This window comes from Onychostoma macrolepis, chromosome 12 (genome assembly GCF_012432095.1).
Source record: "Onychostoma macrolepis isolate SWU-2019 chromosome 12, ASM1243209v1, whole genome shotgun sequence".
In the NCBI taxonomy this organism is placed as follows: Eukaryota; Metazoa; Chordata; class Actinopteri; order Cypriniformes; family Cyprinidae; genus Onychostoma; species Onychostoma macrolepis.
This window is the reverse complement of record NC_081166.1, coordinates 21,752,241-21,776,985: the sequence shown is the minus strand read 5'-3', so window position 1 is coordinate 21,776,985 and position 24,745 is coordinate 21,752,241. Positions and strand designations below refer to the sequence as shown.

The following is a 24,745-nucleotide window of genomic DNA, read 5'->3' as shown; positions in this document are numbered from 1 at the left end:
AGTGTAATTATACATTTAAGTACTGAGTAATATTAATTACCTGCAGGTAATTATGCACAATTTATTGTTATTATAATAGTACATGTAACATGTGTAACAAGGACACCTTAAAATAGAGTGTTACCAAAAAGCCCATTAAAAATGATCAAATTCAGCCTTTCCTAGTGCTGAGATCAAGTTTTTCAAGTCAAGTCAAGTCATCTTTATTTATATAGCGCTTTTAACAATACAGATTGTGTCAAAGCACTTAACAGTATCAAATTGGAGGATAGAGTGTCAGTAATGTATAATGATAAGATTAAACACTCAATTTTCAGTTAAAGGCATTTCATTATTGAATTCAGAGATGTCATTGTCTAGCTCAGTTTAGTTTAAATAGTATCTATGCAACCAAATTGACGATAATTGCTAGAAATTAAGTGAAATTAAAGAAATTAAGTCATTGTTGCAATTTTGACAAAGCCTTATATAGATGTTCAAACATTAGTGTCATTGTCTGTGAGCTGCAAAAGCTAACCATCTGTACTAACAATCTGTAAATATCTTCAACTAAGTAATTTTTTCTTTGTAGAAGAATTTTAAATGTGACAATGACAGACATCTCACCTCTCCCGTAAGGTTCGGGATTCTCCTGCATATAGTTAGCGGCCCCCTGATGCACACAAATTATATACAATTGGAAATCAAGCGAGCTAGCAAGAGAAAAGCCCCATTTCCAGGGTATGAAAGTGCATTTTTTGGTGATTCAGTCACAAGCTGTTGGCTGAGAAGTGTTTAGCATTTCCAGCTTGTAAACATGCGTTTCACGAGTTCGCCTGCCCATCCAGTCCTGATGGTTAATGGTAAACAAACTTGGCTTGCTGTCCTCAACAGAGACTGAAACCTGAGGGTCGTCTTGAGGAACTACATAAAGAGAGAATAACACAAATAGAGGAGGAGATGGGGAGGTGGAGGGATGCTGGAAGAATTGTTTCTGGGACGATGCTGCTTATATAGGCTTATAATGCTGATTGACAGGCCTGAAGGATTAGGCTCCTCCCAAACCTATGTTTAAAACTTCATGTTGAACCTCTGACAACTTGTGTTCAGATTTCGTCACACTCTATATCAGTTGCGCACGAATACTATTGAACGAACCAAACCGGGTAACACAGCTTACAAGCGAGCAACTGAAGAAGGGAGGACAGCTGTGATTTTTGGTGCTAATATCATTTAAATTGAAATTAGCTGACTAGTACTGTATCTGTTATGGAGCTACTCTTTTTATGTACTACATGATGTGGCTAATCTCAGATTAAATTATATTAAAAATATTGAATTATAAATACACTTCAAGCGGTGTCCTAAACAACATTTTACTACATTAAAAGAATATTGTCAGAATCCCAGAACACAATATCTTCATAGAGACCGTTTAAAGGCATGAGGTTCCGATGTGTGTTCAGTGACTTCATGGGTCTATTCTTTAATCTTAATGAAGAGTGTGGCGGATGAGTGCATGGAGGATTAGAAACCACATGATTTGCTGCCTCAAACTAATCATGACCAAACACCATGAGTACCATGACCCTTGCCCTGACCTCTGTGATGTAAAAGTTCAATTAAAGAAACACCAAGATTTATCATCTGTCATGCAATGTCCTTGCAGATAAAGGTGAAATTTAGTTTCCTGTTATTTTCTGAATGATAACAGATTATTCTGTCAGTTCTGCTTCACTATTCCCTTCAGTGATCAAAGACACTTACTGTTGAAACTTTACTAAAACAGTATGTCAGTAAATCATTTTTGTGACATTTGAACAGGATATTTAGGGCAGAACTTGACTTTATTTATCAGGAATTTGTTGGGCTGTCAAATTGTCTTTATATGACTTTTAGGAGTGGTAGTAAAATATGAAGAGAGAGTCAGTATGATATTTGGGATGAGAGTTGGGACAATTATAAGGGCTCTGGTCAGATTTTTTATTTTTTTTATTTTAGAACATTTATGCTTTGCCATCACAGGAATAAATTGAATTTTAAATTATATGCACACTTAATGAGTCGTAACGAGTCAGTGTTTAAGAAGAGGAAATGCATGTGAGGTTTCCTGTAGTATTTTTCTCATGAGAAACATATGAGAATCATATAAATCTTCTTGCTATCTCGAAGAAGTTGAGATATTAAAAGAGAACTCATCTCTCAATTTCTTTGCTCTCATTCCTTAATCTGTGCCTCTCTCCCTCAGGACATGTTTGAAAAACCATCCCTGCCTGAGTACAAAGTGGCAGCAGTCCAGAAGTCTCGATTCATCCTGCTGCATTACAGTGTGTCCAAGGCATTGTGGGATTGGATGATTCTACTGGCTACATTCTATGTTGCCGTGACTGTGCCGTACAATGTGTGTTTCACAGCGTACAGCGATGTGGAGACTGCAGGCAGGAGCACGATAGTTAGCGACATTGCAGTTGAAATGCTCTTTATTCTGGGTGAGTCTACTCACTGAAAGAACCTTCGAGTGACTTTGTACTGTCAGATGGTTTACACATAAATACATAAAATTTCAGTTACCACCTGTGATATATATAAGTGTATATATGCTTCAAAAGAGACTCAAAAAATAAGGCTTTCCAAGAAAATGTCATTGATCTACCTTCTCTTTCAGACATCATCCTTAACTTTCGCACCACTTATGTGAGTCAATCAGGACAGGTGGTGTACGAGCCTCGCTCCATCTGTCTACATTACGCTACCACGTGGTTCTTCGTGGATCTGGTGGCCGCGCTGCCCTTTGACCTGCTCTATGCATTTAACATTACTGTTGTAAGTTCACATGTGTGAATGTAGAAACCATTTTTCCAATAATATAGCTTATTTAAAAATAGTAGCATTGGGAGGGTATGAAGGAGGTAATTTACAAAAAAAAGTTATGTAATGGTACCATTATCTACAGACAGTATATGTGGCATGGTACTAATATGTTTAGTTTTAGATTTTTTGGAGAATTGAAGTAAATTATGTGATTACAAGGTATTATTATTTACATAGGCTATTGACACACACATGTTTGTGCTTGTTCAAGACATCTCTAGTGCACCTGCTGAAAACTGTGCGATTGTTGCGTCTGTTAAGACTGCTGCAGAAGTTGGACAGATACTCGCAGTACAGCGCCATGGTACTGACGCTGCTCATGTCGATGTTTGCTCTGCTGGCTCACTGGATGGCTTGCATCTGGTACATCATCGGGCGCAAAGAGATGGAGACCAATGCCAATGGCGCCTGGGACATTGGTGAGATATTCACACATTCTGATATGTCAAATAAACCTTTAAAAGAGCTGCTTGGTGTTCTTATCAAATTATATGGGATGTTCCCTTGAAAAGTCTCACAGAACCAGATTTTGACTTTCGGCATGAAGCCACATTAATTATTATTCTGGCCAAAATCGCCCACTTAGGAGTAGGATAGGAAGAGACCATCTGACCAATGTGTAAAGTGTCCAGGTTCTGTTTCTTCATGCTGTTTAGGGGCAGTTTTCACTAGCTTCACAAACCACAAAAATAGACGAGCGAAAAACAAACTCCTCAAACAGCTGTAGAGAAAGCATAAGCAGAAAATGAGTTTGTGATCTCAATGTTTATCTGTCTAGAAGGTTCCATTTGTTTAATAAACATAACTCAGTCAAATACAGTTCTGTCATGCAAACATTGACCATGTAACATACAGTGGGTACGGAAAGTATTCAGACCCCCTTAAATTTTTCACTCTTTGTTATATTGCAGCCATTTGCTAAAATCATTTAAGTTCATTTTTTTTCCTCATTAATGTACACACAGCACCCCATATTGACAGAAAAACACAGAATTGTTGACATTTTTGCAGATTTATTAAAAAAGAAAAACTAAAATATCACATGGTCCTAAGTATTCAGACCCTTTGCTCAGTATTTAGTAGAAGCACCCTTTTGATCTAATACAGCCATGAGTCTTGCAACAAGTTTTTCACACCTGGATTTGGGGATCCTCTGCCATTCCTCCTTGCAGATCCTCTCCAGTTCTGTCAGGTTGGATGGTAAACATTGGTGGACAGCCATTTTTAGGTCTCTCCAGAGATGCTCAATTGGGTTTAAGTCAGGGCTCTGGCTGGGCCATACAAGAACAGTCACAGAGTTGTTGTGAAGCCACTCCTTCGTTATTTTAGCTGTGTGCTTAGGGTCATTGTCTTGTTGGAAGGTAAACCTTCGGCCCAGTCTGAGGTCCTGAGCACTCTGGAGAAGGTTTTCGTCCAGGATATCCCTGTACTTGGCCGCATTCATCTTTCCCTCGATTGCAACCAGTCGTCCTGTCCCTGCAGCTGAAAAACACCCCACAGCATGATGCTGCCACCACCATGCTTCACTGTTGGGACTGTATTGGACAGGTGATGAGCAGTGCCTGGTTTTCTCCACACATACCGCTTAGAATTAAGGCCAAAAAGTTCTATCTTGGTCTCATCAGACCAGAGAATCTTATTCAGGTGTTTTTTAGCAAACTCCATGCGGGCTTTCATGTGTCTTGCACTGAGGAGAGGCTTCCGTCAGGCCACTCTGCCATAAAGCCCTGACTGGTGGAGGGCTGCAGTGATGGTTGACTTTCTACAACTTTCTCCCATCTCCCGACTGCATCTCTGGAGCTCAGCCACAGTGATTTTTGGGTTCTTCTTTACCTGTCTCACCAAGGCTCTTCTCCCCCGATAGCTCAGTTTGGACAGACGGCCAGCTCTAGGAAGGGTTCTGGTCGTCCCAAACATCTTCCATTTAAGGATTATGGAGGCCACTGTGCTCTTAGGAACCTTAAGTGCAGCAGAAATTTTTTTGTAACCTTGGCCAGATCTGTGCCTTGCCACAATTCTGTCTCTGAGCTCTTCAGGCAGTTCCTTTGACCTCATGATTCTCATTTGCTCTGACATGCACTGTGAGCTGTAAGGTCTTATATAGGTGTGTGGCTTTCCTAATCAAGTCCAATCAGTATAATCAAACACAGCTGGACTCAAATGAAGGTGCAGAACCATCTCAAGGATGATCAGAAGAAATGGACAGCACCTGAGTTAAATATATGAGTGTCACAGCAAAGGGCCTGAATACTTAGGACCATGTGATATTTCAAAAATGTCAACAATTATGTGTTTTTCTGTCAATGTGGGGTGCTGTGTGTACATTAATGAGGGGAAAAAAAAATGAACTTAAATGATTTTAGCAAATGGCTGTAATATAACAAAGAGTGAAAAATGTAAGGGGGTCTGAATACTTTCCGTACCCACTGTATGCTGCGGTGAATTCCAAACAGTTGAGAGTTGTCATTCTTGTTCTGTAAAGAAACATTTTCAAAAGATAACATTGTATAATGCACTAGTCTCCAATTGTGCCAATACCTACCAACTAATTTCCAAGGTAGTGAGCATAATTTGCACTTTATGAATGTGTGTGTAGCCACAAATAACCCAAAATGGAGAACCTCATACTAATAACCTTTTCCTTCAAATGTGAACCTTAAGAATGGCATGTAATAAGGAACGGTCTTACATGAAACAAGTACACTTTTTTTGTCCTACTGTAGCAAAATTATTCCTAAGTTGTCTCATTTTGTATAGCTGGTAATTAAATTAAAAGACTAAAGCCTGTGCAGGTGTTTAGCTAATCTAATTGTTTTGACAGTATTTCATTTTTTAGATCTAGATTCTTTTTTATTATGGTATTACTGTACAAAGCTAATTTCTGTCTTGTTCAGTTTTCTATGACCTGCAGGTATGTAGAGTTTTGGTGGTGGTTGTCTGAATAAGAAAGAGTTATTTTGTGCCAAAACAAAGGAAAATGATCCACAGGTTTGCCCACATAGACGAGTTTTTAAACAATTTGTATTGACAAATGGGTCCAAGAGAGTCCAACTCGCATTTCACAGTTAAGCGCATGCAAGCTATTCATCAGTTTTTGGCATTAAGCTAGGGAAGAGTGCCTTGGAGCTGATGGTGGTTGTGTCTGCCATCACGCCGTCGGGGACTTTTGCACGAGACAAGATGTCTTCAGTGCTGGCTGAAACACTGTGTGCCACAACACAACTCATTTCACATTAAACGTTGCCCCATACATTCTCCATCCCTGCATTTTCTCTGAGTTGGAGTCACTAATAACATGCATTTGGAAATGTAACATGTGCCAGGTTAACTTTTCCCATTTGCATAATTTCAAACAATTTCGTAAACAGAGCTTTTGCACCACATTTGTAATAAGAAGCATGTATATTGTTGTCAACTAAACAGAATCTGTAGTTTTCCGCCAATATAGTAATTTTACTATAGTACTGTGCAAAAAAATATTATTATTATTCAATTCTATTATCATCATAATTGACATTATTTTGTGAATACAAATAAAAATACTATGCATTTCTTTTTTACTTTTTGATCATTGAAAGAGAGTTGTTCTTTTAAAGAGTAAACACTTGTGAAGAGTGAATTCCCTTAAAAAGCAACTATTTCTATTGTAAGCAGAATGTGTGTCTATGCAACATTATGAGATGTTCAAATCACAATCACAATATGGGTTTTTGGCCAAATCATGCAGCACTAACATGCAGTTTGACATTAGTTTCTTTCTTTCTCTCAGGCTGGCTACATGAGTTGGGCAGGCGTTTGGACAAGCCGTATTTGAACAGTACAGTTGGTGGTCCTTCGGTTCGCAGTGCCTACATCGCGTCTCTGTATTTCACCTTAAGCAGTTTGACCAGTGTGGGCTTCGGCAACGTTTGTGCCAACACTGATGCTGAGAAGATTTTCTCTGTTTGTACTATGCTCATTGGGGGTAAGCAGTAACTTCCACAGTATTCTAGACAATTTATTTCATTGACTTAGCTTTCTGGAATACCTCATTCTCATGTTGTTTTGTGCATTCATTAATTCTCAGCATTTGTCAGTTTTACAGTATTTGATAAGTGCTTACACACGATTTCTATAAATATGTCCAATGTAATATGTCCTATAACTCTACAGACAAAACCTCAAAACACACACACACAAAATGTCACACATCGCTTGCAACACTTCATTAAACTCTATTTTGCCCAATTGTTAACATGTGTTTGGTGAATTTTTGGCCCATTGTCTCAATATTCTAAACACAAGGCACCAAAGACCAAACCACAAACAAAATTCAAAAAGTAAATACTGCAATCGATTTCAACTCTTTTTTTTTTCACCAAAATAATGCAAACACACGTCATGTGAATATATCTGTCTACCAACCAACAATACTGATTTGCTCAACAAAGAACCCTACAATAAATATTATTTTGTTTTCATTGTCAGTTTTACACTGTAGCCGGTTGTAAAAAACTACAGTAATGTATAGGGTAAGGTGGGGGGAAATACCACCCTTACGAACAGTGTGCATTTACTTTTAAATTGTGAAACATTTAGATATAATTTTGCATGTACAGGATAATAATGCATCAGCCAATGTGTCATTAAGGGAAATAAATATAAACATTTGCTAATATAGTTGCCAGAGCACAAAATGTAAAATTATTATCTTACCCAGAGAGTAACGTAATCTTCTCACTTCGACATAAAAACAGTGTTTTTACTCCATTTTTTACTCCACTAAAAATATGACAGTTTTTTACAATCACTAGGACACATTTCTCAATACTTTTCAAAACTTTCATGCAGTGAGCACAATAGTCACCTTTATTCATATAGCGCTTTTAACAATACAGATTGTGTCAAAGCAACTTTCCAATATTGAAATAGGAAAATAGTGTCAATAATGACAAGATTAAACACTAAATTTTCAGTTAAAGGCATTTCAATAGCAGCCTGTATGGGCCAAACTGTGTATCATTTATAATTGATTTAGCACAAAATGCATTCAATTACTGCTTCTTTCAAATTGCATGAATTATTTTCTCCCTCAGACACAAACAATGCCGAAAATCTATATACCTACAAGACAGTTTGCATGTTTACATACTCTTTACAAAACTGTTACACTTAAGTTCATAACCTAGCATAATACAAAAATGAATGAGACAGACATTTGCTGCATTTCTGCAATAATACAATATTGAAATATATTCTGAATAAAATAATTTAAAAAACAAATACTATCAAAGCAATTTTATACCTACACAAGTGTTAGTAATCTATACAAAAGCAAACATTGTATAATTTTTTATGAAAGCAAACATATAATACTAGCTGTTGTGTTTTTAAAGTCATTGTTTTATGAGTTATGTTGGCTGACAACCTTTGCTAGTGTTATGGAATAATGAGCTGATTTGAGACATGTATGAAGTGTTTTGGTAGTTTTAGTGCATTTTGAATATACAGTGGTGGACAAAATTATTAGAACACTAATATTTCCAGCAGCTAAAAAATGGTTTTAAGTCAGTTATTTCTAACTTTTGCTGTAGTGTGTCAGTAGGTAATATCAGTTTACATTTCCAAACATTCAGTTTGCCATTAATTGTAATAATCCAGTGAGGTTTTTGTTTGCACAAGGAGTCTGACAACAGCCAGTGCTCCACAGAGATCTGATCTGATCATCATCCAGTCTGTCAGGAATGACATGAAGAAGCAGAACAAACTGAGACAGACTAAATCCAGAAGAACTGTGGCAATGTGTTCAAGATGCTTCAAGAAACCTATCTGCAAAGCTACCTGAAAAACTATGCGCAAGTGCACCTAGGGCAAAAGCTGCATTAAGTTAATGGAAGTTAATTAATAAAGAAATTCGATTTATGACATTTTTGACAGCATAATCATTTTACAGCATTTTTAGACAAGTGCCTAAAACCTTTAACAGTACTGTAGCTTTGCAGGGAGGTTTCTTGAAGCATCTTGGAGGCATTGCCACAGTTCTTCTGGATTTAGTCTGTCTTGGTTTGTTCGGTTTCTTCATGTCAGTCTAAACAATCAGTGAAAGTTGGTTAGGAGAACTGTGTGAAGAGTTTAAAAAAAAAAAAAACTTAAGTATTGAGAAATGTGTCCTAGCAATTGTAAAAAAACAAACAACAAAAAAAGACAACACGTGTTTTTGATAACATAATGCAGTGTCATAGATTACTATTTTACAGAGACACAAAATAGATCAATTAACCGTTTGTTTTTATTGACCAAATCTCACGTATGTTGATATTTAGATAAAATGACATATTTTTTTGCCATCTCGATCAAGAGCAAAGATTAAGGTGATATTACCTAAACCAACTCAAATATACTTTAAATAAATAAACACACATACATGCAATACAGTGCAAGAAAAACATTGCCATTTACAAATGTATTCCTAAAAATGAACGCTTAAGATGTACACAATTAGTTCAAACAAATGTTTTCCCAATTGTTTACCCAATTTTGCAGAAGTTTTGGCCTGTTATCTCAAAACCAAGCAATTTTACAGGAAAACATAACTATTTTATAAGGAGGTGATTTCATATGAATTTTCCCATGAGTCAGAACCTCAGAATTTTTAATAACAGCCACAAACAGGTTCACAGACTTTTTTCATAGTACTGTACATGTTTAACGTTTCATATGTAATATTAGACTGTTTATTGCCTTTATTGCTAGTTTGTTAGATTGGTTGTTTCTCTTACACAGCTCTCATGCACGCTGTGGTGTTTGGGAATGTAACAGCCATCATCCAGCGCATGTACTCACGTCGCTCACTATATCATACGCGCATGAAAGATCTGAAGGACTTCATTCGTGTTCACCGGCTGCCACAGCAGCTGAAACAACGCATGCTGGAATATTTCCAGACCACCTGGTCTGTGAATAATGGCATTGATGTCAATGAGGTGAGAAAGTGCTTGGCATTAACAAGTGTTTTTTTTCTTATTCAATTACTTTTAATGTAAAATCATTTTAGTCTGTGCAGGGATATTGGTAATACTTTATAATAAGTACACTCAGTGTTGGGAGGGTTACTTTGAAAATGATATAGGTCACAAATTACAAGTTACTCTACTTAAAATGTAATAAGTAGTGTAACTTTACAATTACTTTATTAAAGTAATGTAACTGATTACTTTTTGATTACTTTTCTAAATTTCGAGTGTTTTCAACTGTTAATCATTTTCAAACATGGGTTAACCTTACAGTAGTACTCAACACTGATTACTGTCAGACTTTCAAAATCCTTCATCACTTGAATTAAGATTATAATATTTAATTTTAAGGGAGACATTAGATGCCAAATATCTTCATTTGCATATAAATGTGTCTTAGTAGTGTGTGGACACAACCACCCTACAATGATAAAAAATCTAAAATGATAAAAAGGCCTTTTTAAAAATCCCCCAAAAAGCTAAACAGTCTCAATTATCATGCTATTTTGATTTTGGAGTGAATAACCAGCGCTCTCTTCCACCTTCAATACCACAACTGAGGTGAGATCCTTGAGCAAGGCACCAAACCCACAACTGCTCCCCGGGTGCCGCAGCAATATGGCTGCCCACTGCTCCGGGTGTGTGTTCACAGTGTATGTGTGTGTGTTTGCACTTGGATGGGCAAATTCCGAGTATGGGTTACCATACTTGGCCACACATCACTTCACTTCACTTTCACTAAATTCGTTTATGTCTGGCTGCGCAAATCATTTTACTCCAGACTGCTTTCTGAGTGAGGGACAATTCAAGGCAGGTTTTGTTAAAAAGTTAAAACTCAAGGATGGATCAGTACCCATTGTTCATGATCCAGCTGCACCTCCAGAAGAAGTAAGTCTCACACTTTATATTTTTCATGATTATTTGCGAATCGCCTTTGCTCTTCCACAGAAGAGAGGCGCAGGGTGAGCAGAGCTCATTAGCATGTTAAGAGTTCTGCAGCGAAATGAGGTCTCTGTGAACAGAGCTGTTTTTGACAAGGTAAAAACGGTCATGTTTTACATGACCACTGAGACCATTTCAAGAATACCCTAAAGAATCATACCAACTTGTGGAAAATGGGCATCCGATGTCCCCTTTGAAGCACAGACACCACAAAATCAGACTTTAAAATCATTCTGAGGTTAAATACAGATTTAAAATCATAACAATATACAGTTTAATAGCTATGATACTGTTTTTGAAATCAAATCTTTGCATAGCTATGACAGGAAACATTGGATCTAACAATGCCTTAGAAAAAAAACTGTTAATCTTAAAAAAAAAAAAAAAAAAAAGCATATACATAAACCCATATAGGAAATATAAGAGTTATCGGATAAGCATGTTATAAACTTTTTAAACATTGGTGTATCATATTTTGCAGCAGTCACTGGAATTTATGAAAGAAATCAATTAAATCTGTATGTGGGAGTGTGTGTGAAAAAAATCCCTTCTGATTTTCATAAGTAACTGTAATTTAATTACACATTTTTTCTTAGTAACTGTAACTAATTACAATTACTTTTATTTTGTAATTTAATTACGCAATTCCGTTACATGTAACTAGTTACTCCCCAACACTGAGTACACTAATAAAGTACTTGAAGATGAAAATATCCTTAAAGCTGTGGGCATGACAGATATCCATGCTTGGGGAAGCTCAGTCCACTGTCAGGCAGACGTTGCAGGCAGAACCCAGGTCAGGACTGTAGCAGGACAAGAGAGGTTAGATTCCTTGGGATTTATTTTAATTAGATTATGCCAGCACACAGAATTGCCAACTATAACAGCATGGTGTGCTATGGCAGCTACACAGTTTAGGCATTGATGGGGTGAAGCCAGCATCCATCCACTGTTGAAATGTAAACACTGTATTTCGGAGCATAGAGCCATCTAGTAGATAAACCACCACCTTACCAACTAAGATAACCCATGTGATCCTGGGAAGCTCCGCTAAGTGACAAAACGCAGGCTTGTTCACAGCTCTGGCTGAGGATGTCAAGGTTCCTCTTCAGCAGTTATTCTCCCAGGCCGAGTATCCTTTAGATTCACACAAACCAGTCCTCAGGACAGGCATGTGATAGGATTTGTTTATGGGAGACCATCTTTAATGGGCACTGTGTTGTTATGCATGGGGCTTTAAGGGGGTGTGTCCAGGGGCAGAGGTGAAGGGTAAAAATAAATATGTCGACACGACTAAAGGATGACTGTGTTCGGGTCTGTCTGTAAAGTATAAACGAAACATGGTGTCCCCTGTGTAGTGTTTACAGGCAACGGACCTCAGTTTTCTAGTAGTGAATTTAAGAAGTTTTCTGTGGAATGGGGTTTTCGCCATGATACATCCAGTCCAAATTACCCCAGATCAAATGGACTGGCAGAGAATGCCGTGAAAATAGTGAAAGGACTCATGCGAAAGGCACATGCAGGTAATGAAGACTTTCATAGAAGTCTCATGATCTACAGAAGTGCACCGCTGGAGAACGGGTTGTCCCCAGCTCAGATGCTCATGGGTAGAAGAATTCGAACAAATTTGCCCATTAGAGAGGATCTTCTGGACACTCCACACACTAGTCAAGTGAAAAGCTTTAAACAGAAACAAAAAATCAAACAAAAGAGACTGTATGACAGAAAAGCGAAACCACTGACAACCTTGAAACCTGGAGACACCGTCAAAATAAGGAACCACAATACAGGTGTATGGTCTCAGCAAAGGCAGGGTGGAAAAACAAGTGGCTCCAAGGTCTTTTGAGATTGTGACAGATGGCGGCTCAACACTCCGACGGAACAGAATTGATCTATGTCCTAGGCAAAGCTCTGAGACCGAGATACAGGATACAACAACAACAGCAGCAACTTCTGAGTCGATGGCTACAGAGAATGGACAGGTTGCAGGAATAGCTAGTAAAATCAGTTAATGGTTATTCAAAGTTATATTGCATTTGAATATTGTAGTTGCTGTTGATGAGACTTATAATGCAAACTCAAAGCATAAGTGTTATCTCATTTCTTTATATATATTTTTCTATTTAGGGGAGAGATGTGTTGTTATGCATGGGGCTTTAAGGGAGGGTGTCCAGGGGCAGAGGTGAAGGGTAAAAATAAATATGTCGACACGACTAAAGGATGACTGTGTTCGGGTCTGTCTGTAAAGTATAAACGAAACAGGCACTATGGAGAGAGCAGATTCAACTGACTTGAGTCCAGAATGGGTTTCACTATCTAGCCAGACACATTCATGTGACAGGATAACAGGCACAGAGGCTCGTTCATGAGATAAAGTGATGCTCACCAGTGAAGAGGAAGAACCCTTTGATAAAAGGAGTCTGTTCATGTCACACCAAGTGGGTTTTTTCACCTGTTTTGGCCTCCTCTGCAGAGTTGGAATGCCAGGTGAAGGGATTTTGGCAGAAAGCTAACACAACATGGAGCAGGAACCCACAGGGTCGTGACGCTGCCTCTACTTTGGTGGTGAAATTTTCTGTCATTGAGATGTGCCGAAATACCCGGATTAGACTTCCAGTGACTTTATACAATCCACTCATGCTATTTACACAGCATTGAAGATAGGGTCCGGCCAAAATGATGATCTAGGAACACCTTGCTGCCAAAAGAGAACTGCTTGTGTGCTGTGCACACCAAATACGTTGGCTCCTAAAAGAGCTCAGGTTCCTGCTTTTGCTCGGCAGAATGTTTTTTGGTCAACAATTCTCATTCTCACTGTTAACTTTTAACTGCGACATTTGCCTCAATAAACTCAAAACTTTCTGCTTATTCATAGTTAGTAAGGTAATTGTTAAGTTTAGGTATTGGGTAGGACTAAGGGGTGTACAATATGGTCATGCAGAATAATGCATGTGCTTTAAAAGTACTAATAAACAGCCAATACATTAGTAATATGCATGCTAATAAGACACTAGTTAATAGTGAGAAAAAGTGTTTTAATCCGTTTTTTAATTGTCTAATTGTCTGGACCTTCAAATATTTCAAATCCTTTTTTAATGTCTAATATACTTTCAAAAGCCCAAAACAAAGTTTTTAGGAAATGTTTTTTTTATTTTTTATTGTTCATTTTAAAGTGTAGTAAAGAAGGTTTTTTGTTGTTGTTTTTTCTGCAGCTTTTACATGATTTTCCTGATGAGTTGCGTGCCGATATAGCCATGCACTTAAACAAAGACATCCTGCAGCTGCCTGTGTTTGATGGTGCTAGTAGGGGTTGCCTGCGCTCTCTCTCCCTCCATATCAAAACCACTTTCTGTACACCGGGGGAATATCTCATCAGACAGGGGGACGCATTGCAGGCCAACTACTTTGTCTGTTCTGGGTCATTGGAGGTTCTAAAGGACAATATGGTCTTGGCTATTCTGGGTTTGTAACATTTCTTTGTTGCTTTTCTAGCTTTTGACTTGTTTTTTGGACACTATATATTGATTTTCTGAATGCTACATGTTGATGTACTATAATATGTTGATGGAATGTTTCAGGTGTATAGCTGTCAATTACCACAGCAACTACTTTTGACTTTTCTCTAGTTAAACTACAATCACGTTTACAGTAACACACTTAGGAGCAATTGTGCCAGACACTTTAAAAGCACAAACATGAAGTTTATATTCATTCTTTTTTATTTCTAAAAATATTTGTTGTTTAAACTGTACAGTTGTCTTAAATAGGCTATACTTGGTCTATGTGGTCTACAGTACAACTACAGTATTATACACTGGTAAACAGAATTAAATATTAGATTTATATGAAAATGAATTGTAATAGAGTAATTGATTTTATACAGTGTTGATGTCATTACAGGAAAAGGAGATCTGATTGGCTCAGACCTTCCAGGCCAGAATCATGTGATCAAGACGAATGCAGATGTGAAGGCACTGACATATTGTGACCTGCAGTACATCAGCATGAAAGGTTTAAGTGATGTTCTTGAACTATATCCCGAGTATGCCAGCATCTTCACTACTGACATCCACCGAAACCTCACATACAATCTGAGAGAGGGCAGTGAGACTGAGGTAACAATCAATCAATCTCAACACACATACTTACTTACACAGTAAACTAAACAATTCATTATCTCTATAAAAGCTGCCACATCAAAATTAGCTAGTTCACTTCCCTATTCAGTCCTGTATAGAAATAATGGTAAAGAAATTTGGCTTGCTGTGCTTGTATGAGGGGCACGGGCCTGAGACTCGGCTAAGACCCCGAGCTACCACCACACTCTCCTCGAATTACAGATTAAAACTTTTTAGATAAGATAAATTAGAAATTTTAGGTGAAATATAGGAAGAGCTGTCTGCAACCTAACCACAAGCTCTATTCTTTAAAACAATGGTAACCAGAGATACAAACATAATTTACCTGACTCTTTCATTTGAACTGTGGGAGTTACTTTACTACAGCTGCCAATCTTGGGCGTTTCAACTTTTCTCATTCATTGTAATGAAAGGGTGGTCTCTCTGCTATATATTGTACAGTCTCTGACCCATCCCCTGGTGTCATTTCTTTCTCCTTGCAGCAGAACTACCCAGACTCCAGTGCATCGACTGAGAATAAGCGTCCATCCATTGTAGAAAAGGCTGATGATCCAGACAAGTACTTCCACGTCCCACCTGTTTCCAATACATGCCGAAACCTTCTTCTGCCCAATCTAGGCAGCCCAGTACGACGTACATCATTAGGGAACCTTTTAGGGGAGGAGTTACTGCAATTCAACACCCTGCGACATTGTCGTTCACCTGTCAGGGGTTGGAGTCCAAACCCCTCCCCTAAACATCAGACCAAAGTACAGAAACAAACCTTCCCACCTACATCTACACCCAAATCCACCCATAGGACACAGCCAGATTCTGGAGGTACAGGACGCAAACCTGCCAAACTGCTTATACCCACTCTCAACTGCTTTGGACCACCAGATCTTAGTCCAAGGTAACAGACATTCTTAAGAAACTAAAGAAATATATTATTAATACATCATCTTAAAGACCACATTAAATAGTTTGATTTAACACATTTCTTTTTCCTGTGTTAAAGTATTTCCAATTGAAAAAGATGGAACATTTTGACATTTATGCCACAGATTAACAAAACCATGATTTGCTACTGTGAAGGGTGGTCTCAAGGCCATGACGCACCAATTTGACATCAAAGGACTAGCGTCTATGAAAGTTAATGGTGTTGTTGACTCGCATCGCCTGCATCTGGACCAAAAAAGGTGCACTTGTCTTGAACACAATGCAAATAATGCACATTCCTCACCTGAGTGAGAGAAAATAACTGTTTATACCAGCTGATGGCAGTAGTCCATATTTGTCACTCAAAACTAGGACTGCGGATACACAAACCATAAACAGAGCAGCGCTTGCTTACTATTTTAAATATGAATTATGTTGATCAGTTGGGCTTCATTTTCTTTATTTCATATTGCCATCTCATTTGAAAACATTTATGTCAGCTCAGGTAAAATTAGAATAGCCTTCACTGTGTGCCCTGTTGACTTTGCTCGCTTTCATCGTTTTCGCTTTTCTTCTCATGCACTGGTTTGCTAAGCTGAACAGTCAATCAGAGGGATTGAATTCAACATGTTCAATTGTCCAAAAAGCCTCTGACAGAATCCAACTAATGCAGACGGTGTGGAACACATCGCAATATCTGAGCTGATAGATGCTCAGTGACTGTTTGACAATTGACCGTCAGCTTGGTGTGTCACAGCCTTTGGACCTACTTATTGTTAAGATCAGAGATGCCTACCCCTGTATAAAGTATGAGACAATATGTATTAATGTTGAGTACTTTAAAAGAGGATTAGAGTTTTTTGTGTAATTAATATTTGTGAGTAGCAGACTCTGTATCTGACTTTATGGCCTTTTATAGAGTTGTAGATGGAATTGAGGACAACGGACATGTGTTTCGTTTTAATGTGGAGGACACCACTGCCAAAACTAGTACAGCGACATCACTGGGTAGCGAGATACTGAACGGTAATGATATTTTATTCTTAGTATCTAAGTCACTTACTGTATAGATCAGTTGGGTCATTGCATCTTTGTTTTAATGCAGGTTCTGGTCAGGTGAATGCATCACTGCTTCAGGAGACAAAAGAAGTGAGAGAGACCATTGTCCAACTTAACAAGAAGGTACAGTGACAATCTCATTCCTAAACACAGACATTAAATCCTTCTAAAATGTTCCTACTTACCGTACAAGCTCCGCAATCATAATGGCATGAGGTCCACTCAAGTGAAAAAATGAAGAACACAAATTAAATTTGCAACTGAGAGTTTATTTGTATTTTATGATTCTCATGTTTATATATACATAAATGCAATATTTTAATACAACTCATTCCAGATGGGCAACCTGAAACAGGAAGTGTCAATTCTAACTAAGGATCTGCATCACATAATGCACCTCCTGCAAGCACAAATAGCCATTCGTCATTACACAGCACCTTTGTCCTCCTGTCCCTATGGAGTCCACATGATGTCCAGTTCTTCTGTCAGTATGTCTCCAGCCTACATCTTGGGTTCCAGCATCCACACGCAGCACAAAGATCATGTTGTCCCCGAGGGTCTCCTGGGGTCCACATCTTGTAGTCACGGCAGACCTGGTGGTATGGCTGCAAACTCCCTGTAGCTTTTGTTTTTTCATTGAAGAAACCATCTGTATTTCTGTATACAAGTTGGCAGAGACCTCATCATCATTTGATAAAAATATTTCTCTGGTTTGTGCAGGTGGATCTGGTTTTGATCAGCACACTGAGAAACAGGGACACTTTCACCAGCATGAGCCTAATCAACACTCTCCTGTCACAGCAAATGAGCCCTGTTCCCATGACTGGAGTTCCATCTACACCTCAGTTCCCTCCAATATCAGCCACCATCACTTCTCTTCTGGCTCCACTCTCCTTAGCATCAGAACAGGAACCCAGGGGCCAACACCTGGAGAGAGCCCCCGAGCAGAGGGCTTATCACTAGGCATTTGTGCTGGAGATGGAGCCCATGCCAGTATCAGCCAGTCAAACCCTGTTTTGTTTCCTCAAAAATTGGACAGTTCGTCTTTTCCTTGCAAGGTCACGCCAAGCTCTTATTCACACTTACACCTTTCCACAGAACCAGCGTTTCCCTATTCCACTCCAACGGTGGATGAAGAGCACAGGACTCCAGAGGTGGCCCTAAATCAGAATGTGGTACCTTCCACTTTCCTACAAGAGAATTCTCCACCCTCTCCAAAGGAATTGGGCGTAGTTCACTCTTCTCTTGAGGAGTCACCTGAAGTAGAGCACACCAGTCGGGAGTGCCTACTGGGTAATCAAAGGCTGGCCCAAGATAGTGAGACATCAGAGAGCAGGTCTAGCGGGTCCAGTGTAGGACTTTGTAGCCAATCCAAGAGCTCAGAGACCACATGGTGCCTGGATCTGATGGACTGACAATGAGGACAGACTATAATCAAGACATCTGCAACCAAAATTTTCGTTTGAATTTTAAAACCATTTTCCTTTCATTATGAATTTCATAAGTTCATGAGTATGAAGAGAAAAAGCTGCTCAGCAGTTAATCATTTGGACCATCACTGAATCCATTTTCCATCAGTAGGGTGTCTTTGTTTGTGGCAGAGCCAGTGCCTGATCTGGAACCTTTTCCTGTTCCGAAAATGAAAATTGCAGTAATGGTGTGGAAGAACTGGCACCACACCAGCTTCTAAAACCAGCTAGTCTTAAACAAGAAATCACAAAATGTTAGAGGCCGGGGCCTGGATGTGCTTACCAAGTAAGTTTTTTAAAAACAAGAATATATATCACACGTACACAAACACACACACACAACATTAAATAGTTCCCATTTTTATCAGGAAAGCTATTATCACTTTGTATATATTTACTGTACTTTTCTGGCCACCTACACCATATTTGCTGTACACAACCAACTGCTTTCCTTTTTTTGTTAAAGGGATGATTCACTCAAAAATGGATATTGTTTCATCATTTACTCACCCTCGTTTTTCTGAACCCATAAGACTTTTGTTCATCTGTATAACAAAGTTGAAGATTAAGAGACCACTCAAATTTTTTCTTAAGTCAGCATCTCCACATGTGGCAGCCAATCCAGTGCCTGCTGAATTCCAACACAGGCACACCTCATTCTTAATGAAGTACTGATTAGGTGATCACCTCAACCAAATCTTATTTAATGAGGAAAAGTATAAAAATCACTACTGTGGTCATCACTGTTTTCTTGCAATAGGACCAGCTGGATGGCAAAAACAGTGCTAGTAGTACCTCAAAAGTAATTGGAATCTAATAATAACTATTGACTATGCCAAAAGAGTTGAAAGATTTTTGAGTGAGGAAAAGAAGGGTTCAATTCTGGCTTTACGGGATACAGTGAGCGTCAGGTTGCTTCCATCCTTAAAATTTCAAAGATAGTGGTTCATAAGAACAAGGTCAATCTGCTGACATTGGGGACAACAAAGCTACAGACCGGCAGAGAGTGAAAACGACTCTCCACTGACCAGGATGACCGCCAAATCATTCGAATGTCACTAAACAACTGTAGAATGACATCAAGTGACCTACAAAAAGAATGAATACCGGCAGCTGGGGTGAAGTGCACGGCGAAACGGTTTGAAACAGGCTCCTAGGGCAGGGCTGAAGTCATGCATAGCTAGAAAAAAGCCCTTCATCAATGAGAAGCAAAGAAGAGCCCGGCTGAGGTTTGCAAAAGACCATAAAGATTGGACCATCTCTGATGAGTCCAATTTCAGCTTTCCCTTTTGAAAAAAACAGCATATGCTGTTAGGTATGTTTTGAAGCATGGCTGCTGGTTTGAGCTGGTCCTTATCTGGTCATGAGCTGGTTTAAGCTGGTTCTTAGCTGGTCATGTGCTAGTCCTAAGCAACTATCTCCTGCTCAGGACATGACCAGCTAAGGACCAGCTTAAACCAGCTCAAACCAGCAGCCATGCTTCGAAACATACCTAACCAGTATATGCTGGATTTTTCAACAGGGTCGCCCAACTCCTGGTTGTCTAATGCTTAGAAGGAGACCTGGAGAGGCCCACAAGCCACCCACTGTGAAATTTGGTGGAGGATCGATGATGATCTGGGGGTGCTTCAGCAAGGCCGGAATCGGGAACATTTGTCTTTGTGAAGGACGCATGAATCAAGCCACGTACAAGGTTGTCCTGGAAGAAAACTTGCATCCTTCTGCTCTGGTTTTTCCAGCAGGCCAATGCTCCATTCCACACAGCCAGACCTGAACCCCATTGAAAACGTTTGGAATGTGATCAAGAAGAAGATGGTCACAAGCCATCAACAAATTGAGCTGCTTGAATTTTTGCACCAGGAGTGGCATGAAGTCACCCAACTGAAATGTGAAAGACTGGAGGAGAGCATGCCAGGATGCATGAAAGCAGTGACCGAAAATCAGGGTTATTCCACCAAATACTGATTTCTGAACTTCCGAAGTAAAAAAAAAAGAAGCATTAGTATTGTGTTGTTTACAAATGAATATGAACTTCTCATTATTGAGGTCTGAAAACACTGCATCTTTTTTGTTATTTTGACCAGTTGTCATTTTCTGCAAATAAATGCTCTAAATGACAATATGTTTATTTGGAATTTGGGAGAAATTTTGTCAGTAGTTTATAGAATAAAACAAAGATGTTCATTACTCAAACACATACATATAAATAGTAAAACCAGAGAAACCAATCATTTTTCAGTGGTCTCTTAAATTTTTCCAGAGCTATAAAGCAAATATAGTAAACAGAAGCTCAAATGTGGGTCCAATTCAACAACCTTTTTGGTAACACTTCACAATAAAGTTCCATTAGTTGACCTCAGTTACTGCATTAACTAACAATGAGCAAAACATTTTTTGCATGATGTCTTAATCTTTGTTAACATCAGTTGATAAAAAATACAATTCTTTATTAGTCCATATCAGCTCAAGTCCATTAAATAACATTAACAGGTATAATCCTGCTCAGTCCTCACCGTAGGACACTAAAAACAGAAGAAATCGTTCTTACAAAATTGTCTGCTGGAAGTTATTTCTGATAAATGTTTTTAATTTCTGTTATATGGACCAGCATCTTACGTTGCACTACTATATACTGTATATAAAAACGTCAGCTCATTATCCATTAGATGATCAACTAAAAATGCAAACTAATTTTGAAACTGCTTTATCTTTTCAGAAACTCGGTTCCTGGTATTCCATCTCGTTCTCAAAAACTGTTAAACTATGCAAAGCTACATATGAATTATGTCATCAAATGAAGAGTATCTTCACTAAAAAAAGGAGAAAAAACTGGCTACTGTACTGTCTGTGTTCATGAGTACAGTAAATATGTTAATTGTCTACTGTGGATATCGGTCATTTCAAAAATCACTTTCATTGAACTTTTTAGTTTTCTGTCTATATATTCCTGACTTGCATATTTTTCCTACAGAAAATGTACTCTGAAATGTTGAATGAATATTTTAAACTACTGCATATATCTAAGACACAGCATGTATGTACAGTACTTTATCATTTCACTTTACCTATCAGTGCTTGACTGTTTACTCAAATGGGACATATCAAAGAAAAGCAGGCAAATACACTTCTGGAATAAAAATGTTACTGTAGAGTTGTAAAAATGTATTGTATTATATCCAAAATGTACTACAGTTAACCGTTTTTGCAGCAGACTGTTCTGACATACCTCTATAAACTATTCCCATGATAGACTGCCCTCATTTGTAATAATTATTATTTTAATTGTTTTCAATTTGATGACCTTATTATAATGTATTATTTGATAACCATGTAGTACTGGAAGAAATGTTACCATAAAATTAAAAGCCCAGAATGTATCCATAAAAGGATTATTCTGTGTTGCTTTCAGAACAGATAAAAAGACAGCCACTTTAATACATATATGCACAGCTGACAGAATACTGCATGACTAATTAACAAAGCTTGTTAAAACAGTTATGCATTTCAAATATACAGAGTATTGCTGTCATTGCTGAATCTGGGAATGTTGCATGTTGCATTAAAAGCTGCTGCCAAAATTCCAGTAGTATTCTATTACACTAAGTAACTGAATTTAATACTTGGATTAATGAGACTCAGGGTTTATTTTCATTTGCACAATGTGTGACCACTTAAATCAATGATAAAGAGCTATTTAATTTAATTCTACATTATATGCAACATAGGCCTGCACACATATGTATTAATATAGACTTTCTTGTGGACACTTATATGTAGTTATAGTGTATGTAATGGATAAAGTTTTAATGTTCACAAATGAACTTGAGCGATCATAAAGGTAGCATTGCATAGCAGACTGGATAAACATGATTACACACTTATGTATTGTTTTATACTTTTAAAAACTAGGACATTGAATACTGAATACAGAAGATTTTAATTGTTTTGTAGAGGGCTGTTTATGCTTTTATTGATTATCAATCAAAACTCTTTGCCAGACTTTTTAATTGCACTCATTTAAATTAATTAACCTTGAATCTTATATAAAATGGTATATAAAATGATTATATAAAATGATTTTCCCCCTCTTTTTACCACTTTTTGCATGGTAACTATTATTAACTATTGTAAATTTGCTTTGTTTATATGCATGCAATTATATTTAATTATGAGGGTTTCAATAAAACACTTTCCCCCTTAGTGCGTTCTTAGTATTTTTGTCTCAACTTCATTACATGTAAGTTGACTTGGGCAGGGTCACAATTTATTTTTATAATCACCTTATTAAATATATCTGTGTTGTCCTTTATGTCATATGTAAATTAATTCAAGATGCTATAGACTGTTACCAATACAAAATTTTGCAACATCAACAAGGCTGGATCTGACAAGGCATTTGTTAACACAGACTGTTTAATGCACCAAAAATGTATTCACACAACTGCATAATGCTATTAAATTAATGTTATGTTTAAGCTTAGGCATGTTAATGCAGTTGCTGTTTCCCCAAAATTATCTTCTTTCAAGAAAAAAAAAAAAAAAAACTTTCAGAAACCTTCTTTCAGCACTTGTATCTCTGAACTCAAGGGTACATATATTTTTCATCATACTAAGGAATTGCATCTGATCGCCAACTTGGTGCCAACATGATTGGCTGTTGTTATAAGAGATAGCCACAAAAAGGCCCACTCTGGTGTGGAATGAATGATTGATTGATTTAATTTCATAGTCTACAATTCACAGTTTGAAGGTTTTAACCATGTATTATTTACTTTTAAACCACCTCCAGATTAACCTAAGCATTGTGCTGAATGCATAGAATAGATGGGCACTTGTTTTTCTTGGGACACCTAAGGAATTTCATTCTACTGTTCACACTTCACGAATAAGGAAGAACAAAGCAGTTCCTGTGATCACAAAATACCCACTCACACTTGAAGCAAGACTTTCCACACCTTTGTGTGAAAATGTTGCTACGTTCTCTTTTTGCTGCCCACTGTAAGATGTTCAATCATTTCATGGACAATCAGGATGGTATCACCAATTCATGTCTCTTTTTTTTGGGGGCATTCTCACGCTCTGAAGAAGAAGGACATTTGTTGGAGATGGAAAGAGGAATGGCAGGCAGCACATTTTTGAGAAATGAAAGGTTTCATGCCGCCAAAATTCAGTAAACTCTTTAGAATTAAAAAATGCAAGCAAAATCAATTTGGTGACTGTGTTAACACGAATGTCAGACAAATGACAACACATGATTGCTTATGCTTCCCCATTACTTCAAAGAACTAAAACATCATACTCAACAGCTGAAAAGGAATGACGGAAGTACCTGTACCTCAGTCCAACATCCCATCTGACGAGATGGGCTATCCTTCTCTGTGATTCCACAGTAAAGCAAAGGCCAATCCAATGCTGTTCCTGACTCACTCTCACATAGAATACATATAGAAGCTCAAGCTCAGAATGCTATCTACCAGGTACAAGGTGATAATAGAAATTTACCCATCAGTTGGGAGGAAATCGGAAAAGTAGAAATGGCAGTTGCATCTATTAAAAACCTTATGCTAATGTTGTAGATTGACCAGAGATGATGTTTGGAAATACTGTAAATTGTGCCTAATCTGTCAGAAATACAAGTCATAGTTCTCCAAGGATATTTACAACCTATGTCAGTGGTGGAGCCTGGCCATATGTTGGATACTGACCTTATCGGCCCATTCCCAAAAAAGCCCAAGGTTGAATCAATGCCTTCTTGTCATTGTGAATGATTTCAGCAAGTGGGTTGAGCTGTTCCCTATGCGGTCCACCAAAACACAACTGATTGCCAGCAGCCTCACCAGCAAAACTCTGGCATATCTTCAACAGAACACTGCAGTTCACATCAGAAATGGCCAAGTCTGCCATTTCTTATTTTGAAGAACAGGAAAGTTCTGCACACTCTATGCAAGTACCTTCATTTCCGTTTTATATAATAGTTGTATGTTGTCTTACCTGCTTAGAAGTTTGCCTGGTCTGATAGGATGTCACATTATTTTGAATAAGACTAAGGTGTTTAAAACAGGTGGAAGGTCATCGTCACCACCCTCATTCACTGTAGATGACAGGTTTTGTCTGTGCTGAGACAGGCACATTTGAGTCCAAGCCCAGGCTGAGACCAGAAGAACTGGATCTGAACCAGATTAACTGGTCAAAATTATAGACTTCAGTTTTGGTTTGTTTCTCACCCAAAGTTATATGGCACTAGAAGACTTTTAATGCCGCTTGAACTATTAAAAGTAAATCTTTAGTATTCCACAGATATGTTTCATACTGCATTTTTAATTCAAAAGTAAGAAAGCAATGTAATATTTCCATACGTAATGTGATCTCCCAGTAT

The 24,745-nt window shown here is 38.0% G+C and overlaps 1 protein-coding gene across 6 annotated transcripts in view; it reads left to right on the top strand.

Annotated features, from left to right (window-relative positions):
• The window catches only part of kcnh4b (potassium voltage-gated channel, subfamily H (eag-related), member 4b), a 34,535-nt gene extending 11,976 nt beyond the window's left edge, over positions 1-22,559 (top strand). For 3 of the 6 annotated variants that reach the window (XM_058794347.1, XM_058794348.1, XM_058794349.1), the window contains 12 exons: positions 2,228-2,468; positions 2,645-2,802; positions 3,062-3,269; positions 6,620-6,814; positions 9,613-9,812; positions 13,997-14,246; positions 14,685-14,899; positions 15,406-15,815; positions 16,761-16,867; positions 16,947-17,023; positions 17,238-17,499; positions 17,621-21,226. In XM_058794347.1, coding sequence (XP_058650330.1) covers positions 2,228-2,468; positions 2,645-2,802; positions 3,062-3,269; positions 6,620-6,814; positions 9,613-9,812; positions 13,997-14,246; positions 14,685-14,899; positions 15,406-15,815; positions 16,761-16,867; positions 16,947-17,023; positions 17,238-17,499; positions 17,621-18,315 — 3,018 coding nt within the window. In that variant the 3' untranslated portion in view covers positions 18,316-21,226. Of the gene's footprint in view, positions 1-2,227; positions 2,469-2,644; positions 2,803-3,061; positions 3,270-6,619; positions 6,815-9,612; positions 9,813-13,996; positions 14,247-14,684; positions 14,900-15,405; positions 15,816-16,760; positions 16,868-16,946; positions 17,024-17,237; positions 17,500-17,620 lie in introns of all 6 variants that reach the window. The other 3 variants (XR_009273753.1, XR_009273752.1, XM_058794350.1) reach the window with 3 other exon arrangements.
• Positions 22,560-24,745: the final 2,186 nt, after the last annotated feature.